The sequence below is a fragment of the Phaethon aethereus genome (genome assembly GCF_964289735.1).
Source record: "Phaethon aethereus genome assembly, chromosome: 10".
NCBI classification, from domain to species: Eukaryota; Metazoa; Chordata; class Aves; order Phaethontiformes; family Phaethontidae; genus Phaethon; species Phaethon aethereus.
The window spans coordinates 8,172,431-8,193,610 of NC_138586.1; the positions used below are offsets into that span (position 1 = coordinate 8,172,431).

The following is a 21,180-nucleotide window of genomic DNA, read 5'->3' on the forward strand; positions in this document are numbered from 1 at the left end:
ACTGACAAAATGCAGTGCAAATTGGTCCTTTCTTATCCTGTCGTCCACCTCTGACCTCAGCAGTCCCAATTCTTTTGAGGGGTCCTTCAGGATCTCTGCTGGCACGTATGCCCGTGGCCCCCGCTTATGCCTTAGCCACCCCAGGGGGTTCGTCTCAGTCTGTGATTTTCCCAAAGCACGCAGGAGTTGAATCATCTTTGCGACTTCTGTCTGTCAGATTTGGTTGCAATGGGCTGACAGGTTAAAACATGGTTGGATGCAAAGGCAGCACAATCATGTACACCTTGTTTTCTTAAGAAACCTGGCTAAGCTTCTGTCTTGATAGTGGAGGAAAGCTTGCAATTCCCTCGTCCCTCCCTGAACCTAAAGGTTCAGAAACTGGAGGGCAATACAAAGCACTCGGGAGGTAGGTTTTCTGGTGTGCTGTTTTCACATGCTCTTTGATTATTATTTTTTTTTTAAGATGCTTTTGTTGTAAATAGAGACCTAGTTATTTAAATTTCTGTTATTTAAATATGTGCATTGGCAATGCTGTAGAGTTTTAGCTGACCCTGCAAATTTTTTCGCTGGCGCATATTACCAGATTTATCCTAAGGAGCAATGAGCTGTTGGTGGTGTATTTTGGCATCTGGACGTGGATGACGGAATATGCAAAGAAGCTGCAAAAGGAAGTTATTTTGAAACTTGTGGATGGTTAAACTTGTAGGGTAAATTTTAGAGTGCATACAATTAGAAGAAGATGTTAAGGCAGGGATGCTAGTTTTTAAAGCTCTTATTGTATGTGTAAACCAGACTTCAGACGCTTGCTACTCCACATTTGTCCAGCAAGCTGCTGGCGTTAGCCAGATGCCTTGTGGAATGTTTAGGTGGTTTGGCTGCTTTTTTCTTTCTTGACAGCCGCTTTGTGATGCGATGCAGCTGGTTGGACAGGCTATTGCCATTACAAGGTAAAGGAGGCAGATAGGGCTCAGGGCTTGGAAAATGGGAACTGGGTTTGAGACTGAATCAGGAGAAGGGTTCTGGTGCAGCTTTATTGACACCTGAGGTTTCATGGGCTGGGCCAGTGAATTTTGGTCTTAGAGTTTTGAATATTTATATAAATATTATATATATATAAAATATGTATTTTATATAAATATAAGTGTTTGTGTGCGTACACTTTTGTCCATAGTACCTTGGGCCCCGCTGTATTTGGTGTTGTACAAGTTCACAGAGATGCCATTACTGTCTGGGAATGCTTCAGGTGACGTACCAACTGCCACATCGCGAATGAGAGGAATTCAGTCAAATCTATATGCCTCTGAATGTAAGTATATATGTAATCAGGCAGAACAGCAAGCATTCTGTGTTTCCATCTGGCCTTCATCTGCAGCTTGACGAAGAGTCTGATTTCCAGTAGGCAATGAAGTTTGGGTAGCAGTGGTGCAGCTGGTTGTTGGATGCATTTACACAAATGGACACACTCTGGCTCAAACCTGTGACGGGACCAGTGTGAACACACCTTCTCCAACAGAGAAAGCATTGAATGCACACACTTTTTCAGTGGAAAACTTGGTGCAAAGTGGGATTTTTTTTTCTGTTTGAGAAATTTGACCTTTCCTGGGGAAAATTCAGATCCAGTAAATTCAATGGCAGAAATCACTGTTGACATCAGTGGAGCCAGAATTGCATGCAGGAACCCAAGCGTTAGGAGAAGCCATCAGTAGCTGTCGGTGGGAAGCCCTGCAGGAGCCGCTCAGAAGTGTAGCCAGTGGAGCATGGGAGGAGGGTGGGGGGTCCCCAGCCTGTGCTGGGGATCTGCGTTTGTTTTACACAAATGCATAGTTCACTGTATCGTGCGCTACTTCATCTTACGCTGTACAAAATGAACTTGGGCTGCTTAACAGGGCAAGGCAAAGAGGTGAGTGTTTCAAAATCTGGTAAAGCTGTTCAGTGGTTAATTGCAGGAAACTCTTGATCCCTTTTGTAACCAGTTCTTCCAATGGTTAGCTGCTGCTTTTGCTTCATACGTGTTGGTAATTATGCTGGTCTACATTGCTTAAGGCTCTGCGGTTCTTCAGCTGTAATGTGTTTAGCCATTTTCTTGAAATTATTCTGCAGGGATATTCCCCCCCCCCCCCACCCCCACACCCCCCTCTCAAGAGTTCACTGTTCATTTCTCCCTCTGCTGTGATTTGACTTCGATCCCGACAAGCAATACATAAAATTGGAAGATACGGCATTGAACAGTAACTGTTTGGAGCTGTTCAGGAACTATTACTGCGCATCTGACCTATTGTTTGCTTGAGAGGAGAACCTTTGCCAGCCAGGCTTCTGCTGTACGAAGCTGATTAGATCAGTTTCGAAAAAAATAACACCGAGGCTCTTCTGGAATTCAGATTTTCTTTCTTTAGGAAAGTGAATTTGGAAGCACCGCTCCTTCTTAATTTAATTAGAAAAGCAAGGTATACTTTCTTTTAAGAATAATTAGAAGGGTAGTCTGGTTTCATTTTGGAAGCCAACTTAATACTGAAAGCCTTTCCAGACATTTAAGTAATTTTCCCTTGAGTTTTGTGGACCATCTGGCCAATAGGATTTTGGAAGGAAATGGGAATTGACTGCTGCTGCGAGATCAGTGCCATGTAGTTCATCTCTTGCAGAGCTCGTTCAGAAATCTGGAGACTGATGTATTTTCTCACAGACTAATTGTGTCCATTAACTCCCTTTTTATTTTTGGAGAGGATGCATCAAATAGAGCCAAATGAAAAGGCACTGAAAGTAGATGTTCTTTTTTCCTCAGTTAAGTGCTCTGTGAAGACTTTTGTACATGTGTGAAAAATACGACCTTTCTCTAGGCAAACCTCAGATCCGCTGAACTCAACAGCGGTACTCGGTAGAGTTTTTGACTTCGGGATTCACCTCAGGTGAAGAGAGTTGTAGAGAGGGTAGTTGCCATGAAGTAGCGAAGGAAAAAGGTCAGAGACCATGAGAGAAAGCCATTTAAAGCCGATTTTTAGTATTGGGCTGTCCTGTGCCGTGCCCTGTGTACCGTGTCACACAGTCATCTGCAGAGAGACGCACACCCGCATGGCATTGCAATCTGTGTGAGGAAAACACCAGCAGAACTGGAATGAAAAAGTAAATCACCTTTAAGGTTGTTGTAGCTCTCATCATCTAGGCTGGAACTTGCAGTCTGAGCTGTGTACCCTGCCTGCCTTAAAGCCTTTTTTAAAAAAAAAAACCAGCAACACAATTTTAACCCATGCAGAACCTCGTCCATGTTCTGCATTATGTGGAAGAGAAAATTCAACTATGTTACACTTATTGTTCACAAGAATGCTGGAGGATTTTTATAGTGTTTTTTTTTTTTTTTTTTTAATTCGGTGATAGAATTGCTGGGAGCTTAATATGCGCGCAAGCTTATATTTATAAAGCCTTTCTTTATTAGCAAGTGTCTGGGAGGGCTGCATTACTTACAAAGTTAAAACATGACTTTCATAACATGAGATTTGTAATTGCTGCATGCAGCTTAGCTTGACCTTCAGAGCTTCATAGCGAAGGTGAGCCAAAAAACCTTCCTGGGAGGGATTCCTGCCCTGAAAGTCCGGCCACCCATCAGCTGACCTCCTGCAGACCAGCCCCGACTTCCTTTCAGCAGGATGGGGCCGGTGGGACACGTTTCACTGCTTGTGACTTCATCCCGCAGAGACACGCTGCGTGTAGGTTTTTCTCTGGCGCCCTTTATTTCTGTAAACGGACGCATGTGAGTCAGGCAGTGAAAATTCACTGGGGTGGAGGGGTTTGTACCCCTCCCTAGACTTAGCTTCTCAATGGCCCCTGATCTGCAGAGTGAGAGGCTTCCAGAGCTCGAGGCTTTTTTCCTAAACTTTTGATTTTTCTGGACGAAGAGGCTTTCTGCGGGGCGGGTGTTTGCGCTCACAAAGGGCTCCCAAGCTCTGAGCAGGACTGGCTCTGCGCAGGGGCTGTAGCAGCCCTCCTGCCCGCAGCAAACGCCCCGCGTCCCCGCGCTGGGTGGCCGGCGTCCCTGCGGCCGCTGGCTGCCTGCAGACCCCCAGCCCAGGCGTCATCCCCCACACGGCAGAACACCCCTTGGAAGCAGTCGGTCGCCTGTGTCCGCGAAGCCCCCGGCAGGCGTAGCGAGCCACAAGGGATTGTCCGAGGCTTGAGACCCACCAGCGCGTCTCCATGGACGTTACGAGGTGTGACAAATGGCAAAGCCCAGGATGAATGGTAAGGCCATTCAAACTGGTATTTGTGCAAATATTGAAATGTAGGCTCGAAGAAATGGGGTTTAAGTCCCAAGCCATGGAGTGTGAGGAAAAGGGGATAGCTGCACAGCTTTTCAGACCTCTCCTCCCGTTCACTGTACCACGGAGTTGCTCTCTTGACCCACGTACGGCCCCAAAATGTACGGCCCCCCTTTCCTTGCTGGCAGCAGCTCCCATTCAGGGGCCTTGCAGTCACCTCTGAAGCACCTGGATGACTTTGTGAACAGAGACAGCTGGAGCTTCAATGCTTGTCTTCCCCTCGGACCCTCCTGAAGTATCTCCAGATCAGGCCAGATCAAACTCGGTGGGAGTCTGCTCCTTCACCGGGAGTAGTTACGCCTTTGGTAACCCTGCGTATCCCCAGCCAGCGCTGTGTAGTCGGCTTTGCCAGCCGCACATCGCGCTCTTGGGCCGCCGCGCTCGACTTGCCGCTGTTACCCACTGAGGGCTACCCTGCTTTTACCTGCCCCAGGAGGAACGCTCCCGCTCTTCCTTGCGCCTCGTTCACGTTGTTCAGGAAGTTCAAGCAGCAGTAGGATGTCTGAAGCATCACGCCTGCACGTCAGCCGAACAAGGGGAAGCTGGAGGAATAGGTACTTTCCTCCAAATGAGCGCGGGGCTCGTTACGTGTGGTGTTCTGCTGCAGGCACCACCCTTTTCCAGTAAGTAGAGGACAAAACTCCTTCTTCATAGCATGACCAGCATGGTATTTTCAAAAGTGCTTTGCTTGATCTTGCTAATCGCAACGTGAATGACCTCTTTGGGAGCGGGCTTCAAAATCTCCAAAGATCAGTCTTGAGTCCAGTTTTATACATGTAAGCGGTAGCCTTGAGTGGTTTGTGTTTTGCGTAAGGATGGTAATCTGATCAACCGAACACACTGACACTGCAAAAACGTAGCTACTCAAATATGTGTTTGCAGAAGGACTTGAATTTTTCCCTTTGTTTCATTTTCTTTTCCCACTGGTCTGATGTCAGACACAGACAAATGTTAGGCAAAGCAAACAATCTGTGTTTCCACTTGTACAATGGGAGGAAATAGGAACTGAAAGGAGTTAAAAAAAAAAAAAAAAGGACAGAAAAATTGCTTCTGGTGCCTTTTGGGTTTTACAGTTCATAAGGGCTTGGTACAGATACTTGCAGTAGGGGTCAAAAACTGTCTTTTTCCTCCAGAGATCAAGGTTGTTTGGTCTGATACCGTTGAAATAACCCCTAACCGTTCTCCCTTTCTAGCCAGTGTGGATTTGGATAGAGTTTTAAGTGACTGATAGAAGTTAAACATTCTAATCTCTTCTCTTGGCTAATCTCTTGCTATTTTAGTATATGTGAAGTCCTCCTATACCACTGCCAACTTAGTTGTTTTCTATAGTTATGAGTTACAGTGATATTTTTGTTTGTTTGTTTAAGCATGTGATACAAATAGGGTCCCTGAGAGAAATTCCTGATTTTTTTTTTTTTAAACATCTTACCCCTGAGATGTCTAAAACTTCATTTAAAAAAAAACTTTGTAAAACTAGTATTTTCACTTTGAGTGAGTGAAAATACATACCCACTTCTGAGGCAAGGGCGGGGAGAGAGAAGCAATGTGAGGGATAGAATGACCTGTTCCGCACAGTGATATTTGCTAGAAGAGGAACTTGTTTTTCACTGAATATTCAAGTCATTTGTGCTACATAAATTTGCTAACCTTTACAAAATTATCCTTTTTCATTTGGAATGTAGTGTAACGTTTTTATTTTTTTGAATAATTTTTCATTTCTTTATAAATAGTATATATCTCTACTATTTTTTCATTAATGTAACATGCTTTGTCTTAAAGTGCACTGAGTGTTATTAATTAACTTTCATTCTTTATATATCTCCGTGCAGACACGTTAGATTTTACTGTTAATGTTTTACAACCTGAGTTCTGAGGCGTGCTAAATGGTATTCCACTTCATAGTATAGTCTATACTGAAAGTGGTAAATCTTGGGATTGTTCCAAATCTTCTTGGATTTGTTACAAATCTTCTTGGAACATACCTAATCATAGAGTGGGGATTAGCATATAGGAGGGAAAAAAAAACCCCAAACACATAAACCTTGAAGAGCATGTCTTGATTATTTACAGTGTATTAATATTTATGTTGTTCACCACTGACAGGCTATGGACAAGGATGACCACATTTTGTAGCGTTTAGGTGACGTGCTTTGCCTTCCCCGGTAGGAAGGCGTCTAGGGTCAGTTCCGAAGGCACCGGTAAGCCGAAGTCAATCAAGCAGCCTCGCTACAACCCGAGGGACTGGCTGGCCGTGTCCGGTGGTGGCCAGCCTGCGGGCAGCGGAGGGCCCGTACGTTGCTGAAACGATAATCTCAGGAGCTCGTTGGGATGCTGCAGCCTGCCGAGTGCTCTTCCTCTCGATAGCACGGAGTTAATGGTGCAGGAAGCCATCCGGTTGCTGCTGAAAGAGGGTGTTTATGGAGGATAGGGAAGGGGAAATGCAACATTTGGCTCTGCTGGCCAAGTGTTCTTGGGTGAGACCTAGGACTGTCTGGAACTTGGGTGCCAGATGTGGGGGTGAAAGGGCCAAGGTGCTGCATCCTCATTGTCAGCATGTAGGCAATGCAGCTGGGTTGTGGTTTCACAGAAGTCCCGCATCCTGCGCAGCTGGCATGAAAGCAGTGGCTTACAAGGAGAGCAGCATGTGCTCTGGCAGGGCGATGGAGCTGCGGGCTGCCCTAGGGAAGACCTGGAACAAGGTCCAGGCTTCCAAATCTCAGCATCTCCCAGTATCGCAAAGAGGAGGAGAAATGCTCTAGGGGAATACAGTTCTTTGATTTGCAGACCCAAAACAGAGCAGACATCCAGAGACGTTGTGACAGAAGTGCCACCAAAACTTTATAATGTCAATCAAAGTAAGTTCCCTGCAGCCTGAGTTACATGATGAAAAGGATGAAGCTGTAATCAAAATTATAGCTGCATTCCCACCTGGCTGGTGTCCTGAATTCTTCAGGGGGGGTTTAAAAACAAAAACTGTCTGAAACTGGTAATTATCTGCCCAAGGCTGAGGTATGTTGTGGTAGGTTGGGGGGGTTGTGGTTTGGGGGCGGGGGGGATGGGGGTGGGTATTTTTTTTAAAATGATCAGAATTGATGTGGATTGCATGTTATAGTTTACAATGAAATGAATAATTTCTGAAATCCAGGGCTAGTATTCAGTGCATGACTGACCCTGAGCTCTGCCTCAGACCATTAACTCAGAAAAACAAGCTATAAGCTTCCAAACACCTAATAACTTCTTCCTTGCAATTTATTCCTGTCCCATTTCAAGTTTTGCATTACTGCTGTGTTTCTGGCTGAAGAGCTCCAACCACAACTGCAGTCTCACGTGGTGCCAGTTGCTGAGACGAGGGTTTACAGACTGGTCTTCCTGACAGAGCTCTCCTCTAAACTGTCTTGTTGGGTGAGGCTTCTCAACCCCATGTGCAAACCCTGTCCACTCATTTACATTAGCCAAGCCCCCCAGGGACAGCAGGGTGTCTGTTGTGAGCTGTAGCACAGCGGCTGTGTCTGAAGCGCAGCGCAAGAGCAGCGTATCCGCAGGTTTTATGTTCTCGGGGTCCCTGCCCCGCTTGCCCAGTGGCTGCAGCTGCAGGGGCAGCTGCCCTTGCCTGCCTGCGGCGTGAGCTGGCAAAGCTGCTGTTCCCAGGCTGGCTGTGGGGCTGGTGCCAGGAATGTCGCTCATCTCTTCTAGAGAACTGGGTCTGAGCAGAAAAGCCCTGTGTAGGTGGAAAGGGAAACAGAAGGATCATGACTTTAAGGTCATGCGGGATAGGACACAGGGTTTCCTGGATCCCTCTGCAGAGCATTGTTCGTTTGATGCATAATCTCTTAAAGGCTTTCCTCGTGTTAGCAGGATGGAAAGGGTGGAGAGGAGAGGAGAGGGGCAAAAGGGTGGGGTCCCATCCTCCAGGGCGCAGCAGGCTGAGCTGGCAGTCCACCAGCAACCGCAGGGCCACACAAATTTACCCGAGGTGGGCTCAAATGTCAAAGTTCATAAGTGGGTTTTGAACAGGAAACCTTCTCGCTAAGTTTGCTTTCAGTAAGCGCTTGCAGCGAAACAGCTGTGCCTTTGCCTCGCTCCCGCAGGGCGGCTGGCCGCAGCCTGCATCGGTTATCCCGTAATAAATGCTTCTGGGTGAGAAAGTCCTCTGGCCTCGAAAGTCCACCGCCTCCAATGGCCGGATCTCGCTTTCAAATACAAACCTTTAATATCCAGAGAAGGTCCCAAAAGTTGAGTGTTTGGTACCTGCCAGCTTTCTGGATTACGCGGGCAGGCGGTGCTGCCAAGGGTCGCGCGGGAGTCCCGCGGCCTCGCGCAGATGTCGTAAGCTCTTTGCGTCCATGCGCAGCGTCGACGCGCCGCGCAGGCGCCTGCCTGATGGCACAGCGTGTTTGATGTGAAATTGCCCTCTGCACGGGTGCAAAGGTGCAAATTGGCTGGCGTCCAAGGCTCCCGGCATCCGGGGGGTATCCCTGCACATAGGCACCCCACAGCCTCGCTGAAAACGCTGCTTTTCAAGGGAGAGAAAAGCGAGGTTGTGCTTCTGGTTGCAGACAGGACGTGGACACAGGCAGGGACTTCTGCACAGTTAAAACCACCAACTTCATGCCGCTATCCTGCGGTGGGCAGTCCCAGTCCCTGCCCTTCACGTGTGCTTTTTCCCGCTGCGGTTAAACGGGGACAGCTACATCAAACAGACCCAGAAACACGTGGACCTTAATGAGCGCCTGTTGCCAAAAAGGAAGCGTGTGACGGGACTCCGTGGGCTGCCTTAGTGTGGCATGCAGCGCGGTAACAGGACCGCTGGGTTGTGTCGTCCAGACTCGCTGTTGTCCACTTCGAGTCCGTCGGGTCGCAAGTGGGACAAGAAGCTGGTGGGAGCTGCAGAGGGCTGCGCAGGGCCTGGGGGGGAGCTCAGACCGGCCCCTCCGCCTGCCACCCGCAGCCTCACGGTCTTGGGTGTGTGTCGCTGGGGCCTTGGGTTTCTGGTTGTCACCGTGGCCCAAGCCAGGGACTGCCCAAAATTTTTGTTTGTGTCTAACAGGGAAGGGTGTTGTACCTGACTGAATGCATCGTTTTGTAAATACACTTAATTCATGTAAAGCTGCTTTGTCACCTGATAAGGCTGTACTCTTGAGTACTGCTAAGGCTGATACTCTTGTTTGATGTAAATAGACAAATATGTGTCTTGACCCTCAGTAGAGGGCATAGATAAGCAGTTCCTTTATCTAATCGAGCTAAAAAGGTAAATACACATTCAATAGAAATAACACCGAGCGATCTGTTCTATTCCATGTCTGTCTCCCTGCAGAGAGAAGGCATGGTTGGAGCTCATCAGAACCAGATCTTTGGCATAAAGCACATCCTCCACAAATGTGGCTGCAGCGAGCAATATGCGGATTTGAAAAATGTGTACGCTGGCTCCAGGTTTGCTCAATGTTACTGTAGTGACTAACTGGCAACTGCAGCAGACTTTATGCGGAAATATTTTCTGGAGGAGACACAGAATTTAGCTGGACTCAAAGCTAATGGGAGAATTTCTTCCAGCGTGGATAGCTCATCAAAATGTAGGCAGGAACTTCAATTTTAGAAAGTCGTTGAGCTTCAGAATTGTTCGTGTTGAAGCTCTGTATGAGCTTGATAGCATTTAGTGCTATATTCTTGGGTAGGGATATGAGTGACTTGCAGATGGCTGTTGGATGTTTTGGCTTCATTCTCCAGAGTTGAAACCTGCTCTCAAACAGAGCATTTGGGTGAAAGGTGAAACCTTTTACTAGGGAAACGTCCACAGACCATTCCTGCCCTCTGCCCGGTGTCTGAGGAAACGTGCAACGGGGACCCTGAATCACAACAGGCTGATTCCCTTTAACGATCCGGATGGGCAGCGGCGAATTGCACAGAAGACTGGGAGGGCAAAGCCCCTTGTTCTCCCTCCAGTTTTGGATTAAATCAAAAAGGACAAACTTCTGCATGTCTCATCACTGGAAGTAAGTGAATCTGTTGATCTTGTTTGGTTTGGAAACGGTTAAAACAGCCAGTTGCTCCTAGGAGCTTTAAACAAAAATCAAAACACCACCTTTCTCAAAACAATTCAAACTTGCTCAACCTTGTGGCTTCAGCAGAAGTTGCAATGTGTGAGTTCCCATGAACTCTGGCTAACCTCTGAGATTTATTGATAAACGAAAAAATAAGGGGCCAGGCCCTGAAACCTTTCCTTACTTAGGCACTAGTCTCAGTGCGTTAACAAGAAGCCCAGGGCCGAGTTCAGGATGTTTACTGCTCGAAAACTCGAAACAGTTTGGAAAAAAACAACGTAAAGGAGAGAAACCTGTGATTTTTGTTCTGACAGTTGTCGTCTGTGCATTAAAGCAAGCGTAATGCGGAGCGAGTCTCTCCGCTCAGATAAGCTGCACAGGCATCAATGGTTCTTCTCCACACGTGTCCTCTGAAAGCCTCAGCCCTCTTAGCGTGCAGTCTTGCAACAGCATGCTCGCTTTTTTGGGTGGTGGTGCTGAGTTCGGTGGGGTGCCAGTGTGCAACGACTGCTTACAGGGACTGCTGGTGTTTGGCTGAGCTGCTGAGTGGCTTTGCTTCAGCCCCTTTTTTTCCAAACTGGATAGGCAGTGAAGTTCTGGGGAGGAGAAGGAATAAAATTTAGGATGTCTCTGGGGTTCTCTGGTTGTTTTGTCGCCACTGATTGAACCTTTTCCTTTGGCAATATTTCAAGGAAAGGTCTTATTTGTGTATGTTGGGGTGATGTCAGAGGTAAGGAGAAATGATGGTGCATGCCGCGTTGTTTGTTGCATGCATTAGCAGGTGCAGAGACTTTTGAGATGTGTTGCTCTACAATAATGATGAACCCTTTACTTTGGGAAAATGTACAACTGTAATCAAAAATAAATCTGCCAAGATGGCAGTAAAATTAGTATCTCATGCTGAAAATGTTTTTATATAGATTTATAGCTGTAGATACACATTTAGCTACAATCTCCAAGATACTTTTTTTTTTTATACACACTTTTAAACTAATTCATCCCTTTTAGATAATTGATGGGAGGCAGATGTAAGTACGTAGATATATTTACACCTTTTCATGAGGTTAACCTGCAGCCCTCTGCACTACCCTGCACAAACTTGTGCTGGTGGGGGAAGATGAGGCTCTTCAGCTTTAATGCAACCAAGAAACGTGGAAGACCCTTTTCAAAAGGTGTGATAACAGTTGTTGAAAATAAGTTGTTGTGAGTTGAGAATTAGGGTAAACCAACAGGAATGAGTTTTTACTGGTCCTTCTTTCGGCCTGTCGAGAAGGGTTCGGATTTTCTGGCGGATTGAACCGTGCTCTGTTTTGTTCCAGGATAAAGTGGTCTAAGAGAACATAAGGCTGTGAAAGCACGTAGTTAACAGAATTGACTCCCATGCAAAGGCTGCTTTACCCAGTCACAGAGCACTTATTGCAGGTGACCCTGTGCAGAGGGATGGTTGGATGCGACCCGATGCATTTCATTCAGACTAGTAGTAACTTTGCACGGCGTGAGGAAGACGGGGCATTGAGACGAGGCACAGGGCATGATCCTCTCTGCACAGACTGAGCTCCTGTCATCCGGCAGCCAGATCCTCTCTGCACAGACTGAGCTCCTGTCATCCGGCAGCCAGCCCGGTTGTGGACGTGGGAGCTGTTAGGAACGCGGGAGCAGGATCGAGTTGTGCATCTCTGTTAACGGGGACACGTTTGTGGTGCAAAGGTGAATCACGACCCACAAAACAAAAGGGCTTGCTGGGTTTTTTTTTCTGATAAATGCTAATTTTCCAAACCTTTTTGGGGGGATTTAGTATTCTCATTTATAGTGGTAAAAGCGAAGCGAGAGCAGCAGGTTTACAAGCAGTAGAAATAACTGTGGCTGCAAAACAACACGTCTGTTAGAGGGACGATTGGACCAGATATCGTGCTTTGAAATCAAAACTGAATGCCAAGCCTTTCCCCCTTCCTTATTCTGATGAGTATTCGATATCACATGCAATGCTAGCCTAGTATTGATTGATGTATTTTTTCAGTAAAGCAGCACATCTCCATGCTTTACTAGTTATGAAAATCAGTGTTGATTCTTGACATCATCCCTTGCAGAATGTACAGCAGCCCAGGAGAGGCTCATCCTTGGGATGGGTTGGTCACCTACTATGTGTGATGACTGGAGACGTGGAATTACCAGCATGCTTGACTCCAGACAAACTCTGGAGTTAAGTCAGGGTGCCAGCATGTCTAGCATGACTGTGTTTTGTGGAAGGCCCTCTCGCTATATTGCCAAGACATTCAATGCCTGGAAACATTTGCAAACAATGACCTCCAACAAAGGAGCCGTGGCTGCGCAGAGGAAGCTCGCTAACTGGGTTTGACGTCAGCTGGGACGGATGCTGACCAAACACCAGCATCTGTCAGGCTAGCACTCGTCACGGCCCATCTGCACTTGGCCGTGGTGGTGTGTGTGTCATGGGCCCAGTGAGGGTGTGTCCCCATTTTCTTCCTCCTGAGGTCTGTGATAATATATAAATCCTATCATTCTGGTTTATGAGAAAAAGCTTTGCAATCCCAGGGGTGCTTCCACGGAAAGACGACACTTACAAATACACAAAAACTCAGCAGGATTTAGTTTTCTGTAAAAGAAAACATGACTGTGATATATCGCCTGAGAAGGAGGAATCATTTTTCTTTGATGCAAAATTGCTTAGTCTTAGAAATAACACACGCATGCAATTTTGTGCAGATATGACCTAGGTTTTAAAATGACATCAACCCAGCATTTAATTTTGCAGGTGTAAATTGCACCTGCAAATCATTTTGTCTGCAAACTGCAACATTTTGTATTTGATTTCCTGATTTCCTGTGGCTTGCTTAACTGATGTCAGTTAGTTATTTCGATATACAGCTTTGCAGGCACTACTATTTCAGGAAGAAAATTGCACTCTCAAAGCTTCAAACCCATTTCAGAACACTTGATGGAAGTGAGAAGTTAGGATGTGTAGCCAATCCATTGTTCATACAAATCTTTTGATACTGTCCTCCAGTATGAGGTTAGTGTTGGTTATCATGGCAAAAGACTGCATCTACGGCATCTGTTGAGCACCTTGATCTAGCCAAGCCAAGGAACTGTGCGATTTATAGCAAGATTCTTGGCTGCGTTTCATACACATCGTCGCGAACCACATTTTGTCAGTCTCATTATTAAGTTTGCTCTTTTAATAGCTTTGTTCCCTATTACCTCCCTTTTCCTTGCTTTGTTTTCAAAAATGAGCTGCTTACCTAGTCTCAAATTACCAGTTATCTGTTCCTTAATAATGATCGTGGGACGTGGGCATTTCAGTAGTGAAGTGTGTGTACGTACGTAGGCACAAAAGCCCTGGGAGAGTTCCTCTGTACCACCATGGAAGATGACATTTTTAAATATAAAGCCTCTGCATGCTTTTTGGGAGGTAGCTGAGATACAGTTAACTCGGCTGCAGTAAGAATTTTAAAAACTAAATATTGCATAGTAAATGTTTTTCTTTTTTGTTTATTTATTTATTATTCTTTTATTTTTTTTTAATTAAAAAAAAAAGAAAAAAAAAAGAGAAGACAGTACATACAGCTTTAGTTTCTTGGCAGCTGCGTACAGGTTGCCAGACTGACGTAGTGAAACCTGGAGTTTTCCCCTCACCCCGAGTGCACCAGCACACGTGGGGTGGGGAGGTGGGGACAGTGCCAGCTGCCCAGCACCTTGTTTCCCCAGCGTGCGTCAGCCCTGGACTGCAGGACAAGAAGGTTCTTCTGGTTAGGTCACCCCGGGTCTGCACTGAGGCTGCCTGGAAGAGGAGGCTCGAGGGGTGGCAACTCCTGCGCCAGGAGTGGGACGGAGACCCAGAGGCTCACGCCAGCAGCGGTCTCCCGGCATTGCTGCTTGCTTTGTGCTAAAGGGGGAAATTCAACCCTGCAAAGGCAACTCGAGCATGGAGGGGGTACGGGTATGATAACACGTCACCAAACTTCACCTTGGTAGTTTTGTATCCCTGCAAAGTTACTGATATGTGATTGAAAGCAAGTACTCAAGCCCAGTTGTTATATGCCGAATTTGGTAGCGTATATGCAGTTTGCACACATGTTTTACTTACGGTATTTTGTTATTTGAACAGGGTCGCCATGTTAAGACCGGGCAGCTGGCAGCGATCAAAGTGATGAATGTTACTGAGGTGAGTACAAAGCCAAAAATAAAAAAGGTGTTATCACGGTGCAAGGAAAAATAAATAATCGCATTACGAGAATGTGGATGGCCTATGTGAGATGATCCAGTGGTATACATTATGGTTGCTGAGCAGTGGTTTGTGTTTTATAAAGTACTGTGAGGTGTTACTCGGCCAGATTTTACAATTGTACCTGACCAGCGGTGACAAAGCAGTAAGGGAATGCGCTGCTGTGTGTGTTGCTGGCCTATAATGACACAGAGGAGAACCCTCTTCCTGCTTATTTCTAGTTGATTATCTGTTTCCAGAGATAGCAAGTAGAACACTTCCTGTAGCTGTGTGCTGCCCCTGCTGTGTCTCATCACGTCCTCTCCCCTCGCGTGCCAGCCATTCCTCAGAGTAGCTGCCCTGACAGCTGGCAAGCAGGGGCGCGTCAGAAGCGCAAATGTGGCATTTTTTTATTGTTATTTGACAGATGAGAGAAGGAGACATTTTAATTGGCACCGTCCCTGCTCGCATTTATCAAGTGGTGTCGGTGCTGGGACGGGGCATCAGGAGCACTGCTAAGTGTTGGTTCTTTTTTCCTCCTTTTAGGAGCGCAGCCAAGCGAAGCAGCTCATCCCCTTGAGCCCCAGAAGGGTTGGGGGGACTCCCTGCCTCCTTTGGAAGTTCTGGAGTTCACTGGGAGTTCATGCTTTGCTAGGAGGCACCTGGTCTCACTGAAGACCAGCTCCCCATTCTGCGACTCGGGCAGTATAGGTACGGAGGACAAAACTCCAAGGAAAAGTTAGAGTCCTCTTGGGATATTGTGGAAGGGTTATTGCCTGAAATAAAAATCAGGGCCAAGTCCTCTGGGCCAAATCTGCCAGTGGCACGCCTACACGTGGTGTTTTGGGCAAGCACAAGCAAGCCTTGCCTACATTTTCATATGTCTTTTTATTGTCTTGGAAGACGGCAGAACAAGTTGGTGTCTGTGTGGGCCTTGTCACGTAGATCAGGTCCAGAGCAGTTCTGTCTGGTGCTGATGCAGGAATCTAGGCCTGAGCAGCCAGTGGTCTGAATTTCACATTGGTTTTTTGAACTTAGATGCTACTGTAATGCTTTTACAAAGCACATTGAAGGGCTGGTTTGGCTATGGCTGCTGCCTTGTAAAACACACGTGCATAGTAGAATTGTCAGTTTTGCTCTTCTCTCGGCACAGAGGAGGGTGCACTTTTTTAAGTGAGTGCTACATTACACTGGTGAGACTTTTTCTCTTAGCTGTATAGGTACTTATATATCATCAGGTGCTTTGGCTTTAAAAAACGGTAGTCAGCAAACACGAGGCTGCTGGATTTTGGGAGGGAGAGGGGGTGGGGTTTGGGTCGCAGACAGATTCCTGAGATCAGAGCACCTCCATGCTTTGACAGAGGAGCTCACAGGAGAGATCCTGGCTGGGACTCAGAATGGATTCAGAGCTTTCATGCTTTGTTGGGTTGGTCAACAGTGCATGAGAGCTGGCCAAAGATGTCACTTGTGGGCCGTCATGTTAACACCAGTGACAGTCCCTTCCTGGATGAAACAATTGAAGCAAAAACTGCAGGAAGGGAACCTTGGAAAGATTTCCTTCCCTTTGCTATACATAACATGGTCTCCTTTGTATGTAGGCAACAAACTGTAGCACCCAGTAATGCCTGCTTGCTTGGAAACAAAATTCAAATGGAGGACAACCTTGTGGTCCAGCTTCAGGAATTCACGTTGCTAACTTGCATGATTCTGGGAACAAAAACCATCTGGTTTAGGTCTGATTTGCTGCTTCCTTGCAGGCTGGAGAGCCAGCATCATACTGGGGAACCTGTCCCATTGCTTGAAGGGCGATGATAACAGATCATGCTGTTTTCATGTTGAGTCACTTAATGCGAAAGCAGTTGCGACGGTTTGAGAGTTGGGCGATGAGCGTGTTGGTGCAGCCAGCTTGGAGGGGGTTTCCCTGGGGCTCTTCCCCCACTAAACCCTGAACAAGGTCAGCCCTACTTGAGCATTTCTGCTTTCTGACCTTGGTGCAGGGCAAGTGCAAGGCTTTCTGTTGTTGTTTCCACTTTCTTAACGCAGGGCTGGCTGTGTCCCTGGTGCTGGGGCACAGACCAACAGACCTGGATGCAGACCTCCGCTTTATCACTGGTTTCCTCCAGGCCCGCGGCGGTGCTGCCGCTGCCGCAGTGCCGCCGCTGCCGTGAGGTGTCGGGGGACCAGTACGGGAGTGATTCAGGTGGTTGCTGCTGGTTCCTCCTCCAGCCGTCTGCTCTGCCCTAGGCTTGTCCTCTCCTCAGCCACCGCATCTCGCAGCTCGGTGCGTTACGGTAAACCCCGGTGGCTTTCGGTGCAGCGGGCCGTGGACGGCTGTGCGCAGCGGCAGGGTGGGTCTGGCGGCTGCGGTCCCGAACGCTTCAGACACCTCAGCGCAAACTCACAGAGCGCTCGGGGTGAGGCACGTGGCTGCAAGAAACGGGGTTACTGCTGGCCTCCTGGGCCAATCCGTCTGGCCAGGGACTGTGCTGCTGGTCTCTCGTGGCGCCGAGCAGATGGGGGTTGGAGCCGAGGCATTCCTGCCCTGCAGCTGCAGTGGGTGGGAGCTTGGGTGCAGCTGAGGCTGACGCTGTACGTGTCCAGGGCATCTCTGAAGCTCAGTTCTCCTGCAAAATAGCAGTAGCTTTTCTTTGCTTCATAGCATTTGGTTACTGAAGCCTCCCACAGCAGTACTGGGTCCTAACTGTAACACGGAAATCCTCTCAATCTCCAGAATTTCAGTGTCATCAATTCGGAGCCTGTCAAGGATTCAGTAATTCTCTTGCTTTGTTAGCCTGCTCAGGTTTAAGTTATTTTCTGATCCTTTGGTCTTGAAAAGCTAGCTTGAGGCATGAAATAAAGTCTTTAAAATATTGAAATCCTCGTCTCTGATGTCCTGCCTATAAATTGCACCTGAGACCAACATCTCATGTGGATTTTGGCTTGTGAGAAATGGAAGCTGTCATAGTAAACCTGCCTGAGACAGACAGGATGTTCCTAGCCCCTGTGGCCGTTCTCATCTTTGGGTGGTTATATGATCTGATTAGCGCTGCACAGGAAACAGTTGTCTTAGGGAGTGAAAATTTCATGGGGTAGAAAACAGGAAGATTAAAAAAAAATGAAATCGAGACAATTGCAGTCTTTCTCCCTTCACCCGTCTCCAAAAAAAAGTGGAGGAGAGCTGAATGCCCGGACTGGCCTTGCGATCTGTGCTGCAGAGCCGGACGCGGCGCTCCAGGTGGGGTCTCGCCAGAGCGGAAGAGAGGGGCAGAATCCCCTCCCTCGCCCCGCTGGCCACGCTGCTTTGGGTGCAGCCCAGGAGGTGGCTGGCCTTCTGGGCTGCGAGCGCACGTTGCTGGCTCACGTCCAGCATAACCAGCACATTTCTGCCAAAAGGTTCTCTTTCACCAAGTCTACTTTTTTTTTTTTGGCAACAAATCATTTCATTGGAAATTCCCTGACCGGCTCCAGCTGCGATTGTTCGGCTCTAAGACCTGGGGCACACCACGAGCTGCACAGATCTGCCCTTTGCTGTCATGAGCTGCAGCCCCGGGCCGCGGGCTGAAGAGCAGCAGCAGGGTGCTGTGGTCACGGCGGGATCCTCTGGACGTCTGTCGGGAAGTGCCGCCGTGTCGTGTTACGGCGGGAGCCCTTTGAAATGGTTGAAGGGGAGCTGCTGGCAACGTTCGCTCGCTGGGCCCCTCCGCGCGGGCTCCGCTTCCTGGCGCCTGATGGTGCCGAGCAAGCAGAGCGCTTGCAAAGAGGTTGGATTCTCACTGCTTTTGTCTTCAGCTGTTGGTGCAGGTGATCAAAGAGCTCTTCTGCAGCAGGTCGTTCTCTGTCTGTCCTTGCTTTCAGTCTTTTCACATAGCAAAATAACACTTGAACAAGAAACTTGTCATTAGAACTGCCCCCGTACTAAGGGATCTCATGGTGGAGTCATTTATCAGCTGATGGTCTTGTTTCCACCTGAGGTCGGAGGCGTGTGCTTTCTAGTTCTTTGCTTCCTAATGTCATTGCAGATAGGCCCACATCTTCAAAAATAGCCTTTGATCATGAACCTGTCATCTTTGTGCATGCAGCCATCTGTGCCGAGAAACGCGCCGGCTTGTGAAAGCAAACAGCTTTTTGCACCTGCACATTGTGAGCAGGATGATTTGTGAGCCGGTTTCTAGACCCCTGGGAGATGTGGCTGATGGTAACACTGACAGAGGGGTGGTGGAAAGTGGAAACCCTGAGCATGTGCATGTGCTGAAATGTTGAGGGTGCTTTTGTCCCCAGTCACCCTTCTTGAAGGATGCGTGTAGCACTGGGACTGGGCAAGTCCGCATTCAGTTCCTGCCTGGGCCTCAGACGTGGCCTGTGGGATAGAATCGCTCACATTTACCCGTCTGCCTTGGTTTCTCCATGTTGAAATAGAGTACTTTTTCCAAAACTCACCCCGGTACTGGGAAGACAGACTGCTGCTTCTCTGTGAAATGCCCACCTCCTGTCCGGTACAGCCCTTTGCCTTACAGACAGACGGATATTTGAAGTCACGTCTCTGTCTTTGGAAGATGCAAGAGTGTGGCTCAGGGGGCTTCTGCCCGGCCGTGGTGGGGCTCAGTGGGAAGCCCGCTGTCTGGTCTAAGCGGTGTCTTCCCAAGGCGTCATCCCATGCCCGAGCAGCGTACAGCAGTGCACGAGCACAGGTAACTGCGTCTACGGGCAAGGATGGGCCAGGGCAGAAGAGGCGGGCGCAGGAAGGAAGCGGGTTCCAGCCTTCTGGGCAAATAGGTAAGGACACGAGGAAGAGCAGGAATTGGATCGTCTTGCTGGTAATGGGAAAGGAGCATTACACATGTGCAGCTGCTCTTCGCCATGCATGTGGAAGAGCCTACCTGGTGTTCCAGCTGTGTTCACAAACAGGCACATGCTTATCTGTCTTCTAAAAACATGGAGGTGAGATTGCAGAGAAAGAGAAAGTACTCGGATAAGAGCTGTGCCAGCACAGTTCCAACATCCAGCAAATTAATTGGGCAAAGGAAAAAAGAGCTGAAAAAGAGGCAACAGCTCTGAGGAAGTGCTTGAGACCTGCCAGCTCCCCAAGGGGAACTTCGTGAAGGCGGCAGGCTGGTGCCGAGGCCGTAGCGGGGAAGCTCCACCAGTGTCAGGCTCCACCAGTGCAAAGTTCATGTAGATGGGCGGAGTTTAAAAACCCCAAAACCTTAAGATCTGACGAGATCTTAAGTGATTTGGGGAAGGCCTTTACCAAAAGTTAATATTGCCTCTCCACATGTTTGGTTGCCCTAGCAGAAGGAGCGGGCATGATGCGGGAGGGACGGCACAGGGAGGAAGGGAGTCCTCCCTGTTTGTCCTGCTTTCTGCCTTTCTTCCCTAAAGATCCGATACCAGAAACTTGTATCAGTGACAGGACCCTTGTGGTCAGGTACAGGATGGCGGTTCCCTTGTCCTTATTCTCTGCCTCCTTCTCCTCACCTGCCTGTTTCTACCCTTTCACGCACACCATCCAGAGCCTCAAAGGCAGCAGAGTCTCGTTGCCCCTCCCGAAAAGCACCAGCACGAGCTTTCAGCTCCCTTTGATCATGCCCTGGCCACGCGCGGGGGGAAGCGGGACCTTCCCCGGGGAGGATTTCCCACGTGCTGTCTGGGCGTCAGCTCGGGTTCCTCTTGGAGGCTCCAGGTGCTGCACCGGGCTCCTCCTCGCCCTCGCTAATGAAGTCCTACAACATCCAGGGCTGAATCAAGCCGAGGGCTAAGGGTCCTCCTTTCTCCCAAATTGCAAACAAAAGATAAATGAAATGTCTAGTGTGTGTAACGTGTGCAGCTTGAGAGCCTGTGTTCAATGAAGGGGCTGTTGTGAAACCTGAAATAGCTCATTTTGCTTCAAGTGGAGTTACTTTACATTTCCCATTTCCTAAAGCTTAAGACAATTAGGCTTTGGTCTGGTAAACGTGTTGCCTGTAGATTGGTGTTACTGGGGAAAACTTATTGGTCCCTTCTGTTCTGTTTGGAATGATTTTTTGTGTGGGTGGGTTTAATAAGACGCATCATATGCATATGCTTGAGGGAATTTGGCTTCAGCCTGTTGGGCTTTAATGTTTTGCTACAGGTAGAAAGGACAACACAGCTGGTTTTGTAAGCAGTCTGTTGTGATGGTTAAAGGAATGCTTCGATGGCAAAGCTATTGGAAAATCGTGGAAAAGTGCAGAAAAATGTCCTGTGGGGCTGAGCTGTTCTTGCTGCTTCTTTTTTTTTTTTTTTTTTTTTTTTTCCTTCAGCTAGTAAGTGCTGACTGGGATGTTTTGGAGAAAGGCAAATTAATTTTCAACTTTGTCATATTCCTTTTAACCCCTACAAGGATACCTTGCAGCACCGCTCATTTCCTATTAAAGCAAACTAGACAGCAAAATCTACCTGCGTTTCACAAGGTATTGTGCACCGTTTTTCTTGGTGGCAACATAGCAAACAGGCTAGCTCTGAGAGGACCTCTTCAGATCAGGCAGTTCTCTCTGAAAAAGGGCATTTCCTTCTAATGTAGTTATTAAAGCTTGTCTTTCCATTAGTTGTCATATTGTGCACGGTGCCGTACTGGGCAGAACGTCTGCCCTGAAGA

The 21,180-nt window shown here is 47.9% G+C and overlaps 1 protein-coding gene across 1 annotated transcript in view; it reads left to right on the forward strand.

Moving 5' to 3' along the window:
- The window catches only part of NRK (Nik related kinase), a gene marked incomplete at its 3' end in the record, with an annotated part of 106,861 nt that overhangs the window by 21,704 nt on the left and 63,977 nt on the right, over nt 1–21,180 (forward strand). Inside the window, exon 3 of the mRNA XM_082004220.1 lies at nt 14,472–14,528. Within this exon, the coding sequence (XP_081860346.1) occupies nt 14,472–14,528 (57 nt within the window). The remainder of the gene's footprint in view (nt 1–14,471; nt 14,529–21,180) is intronic.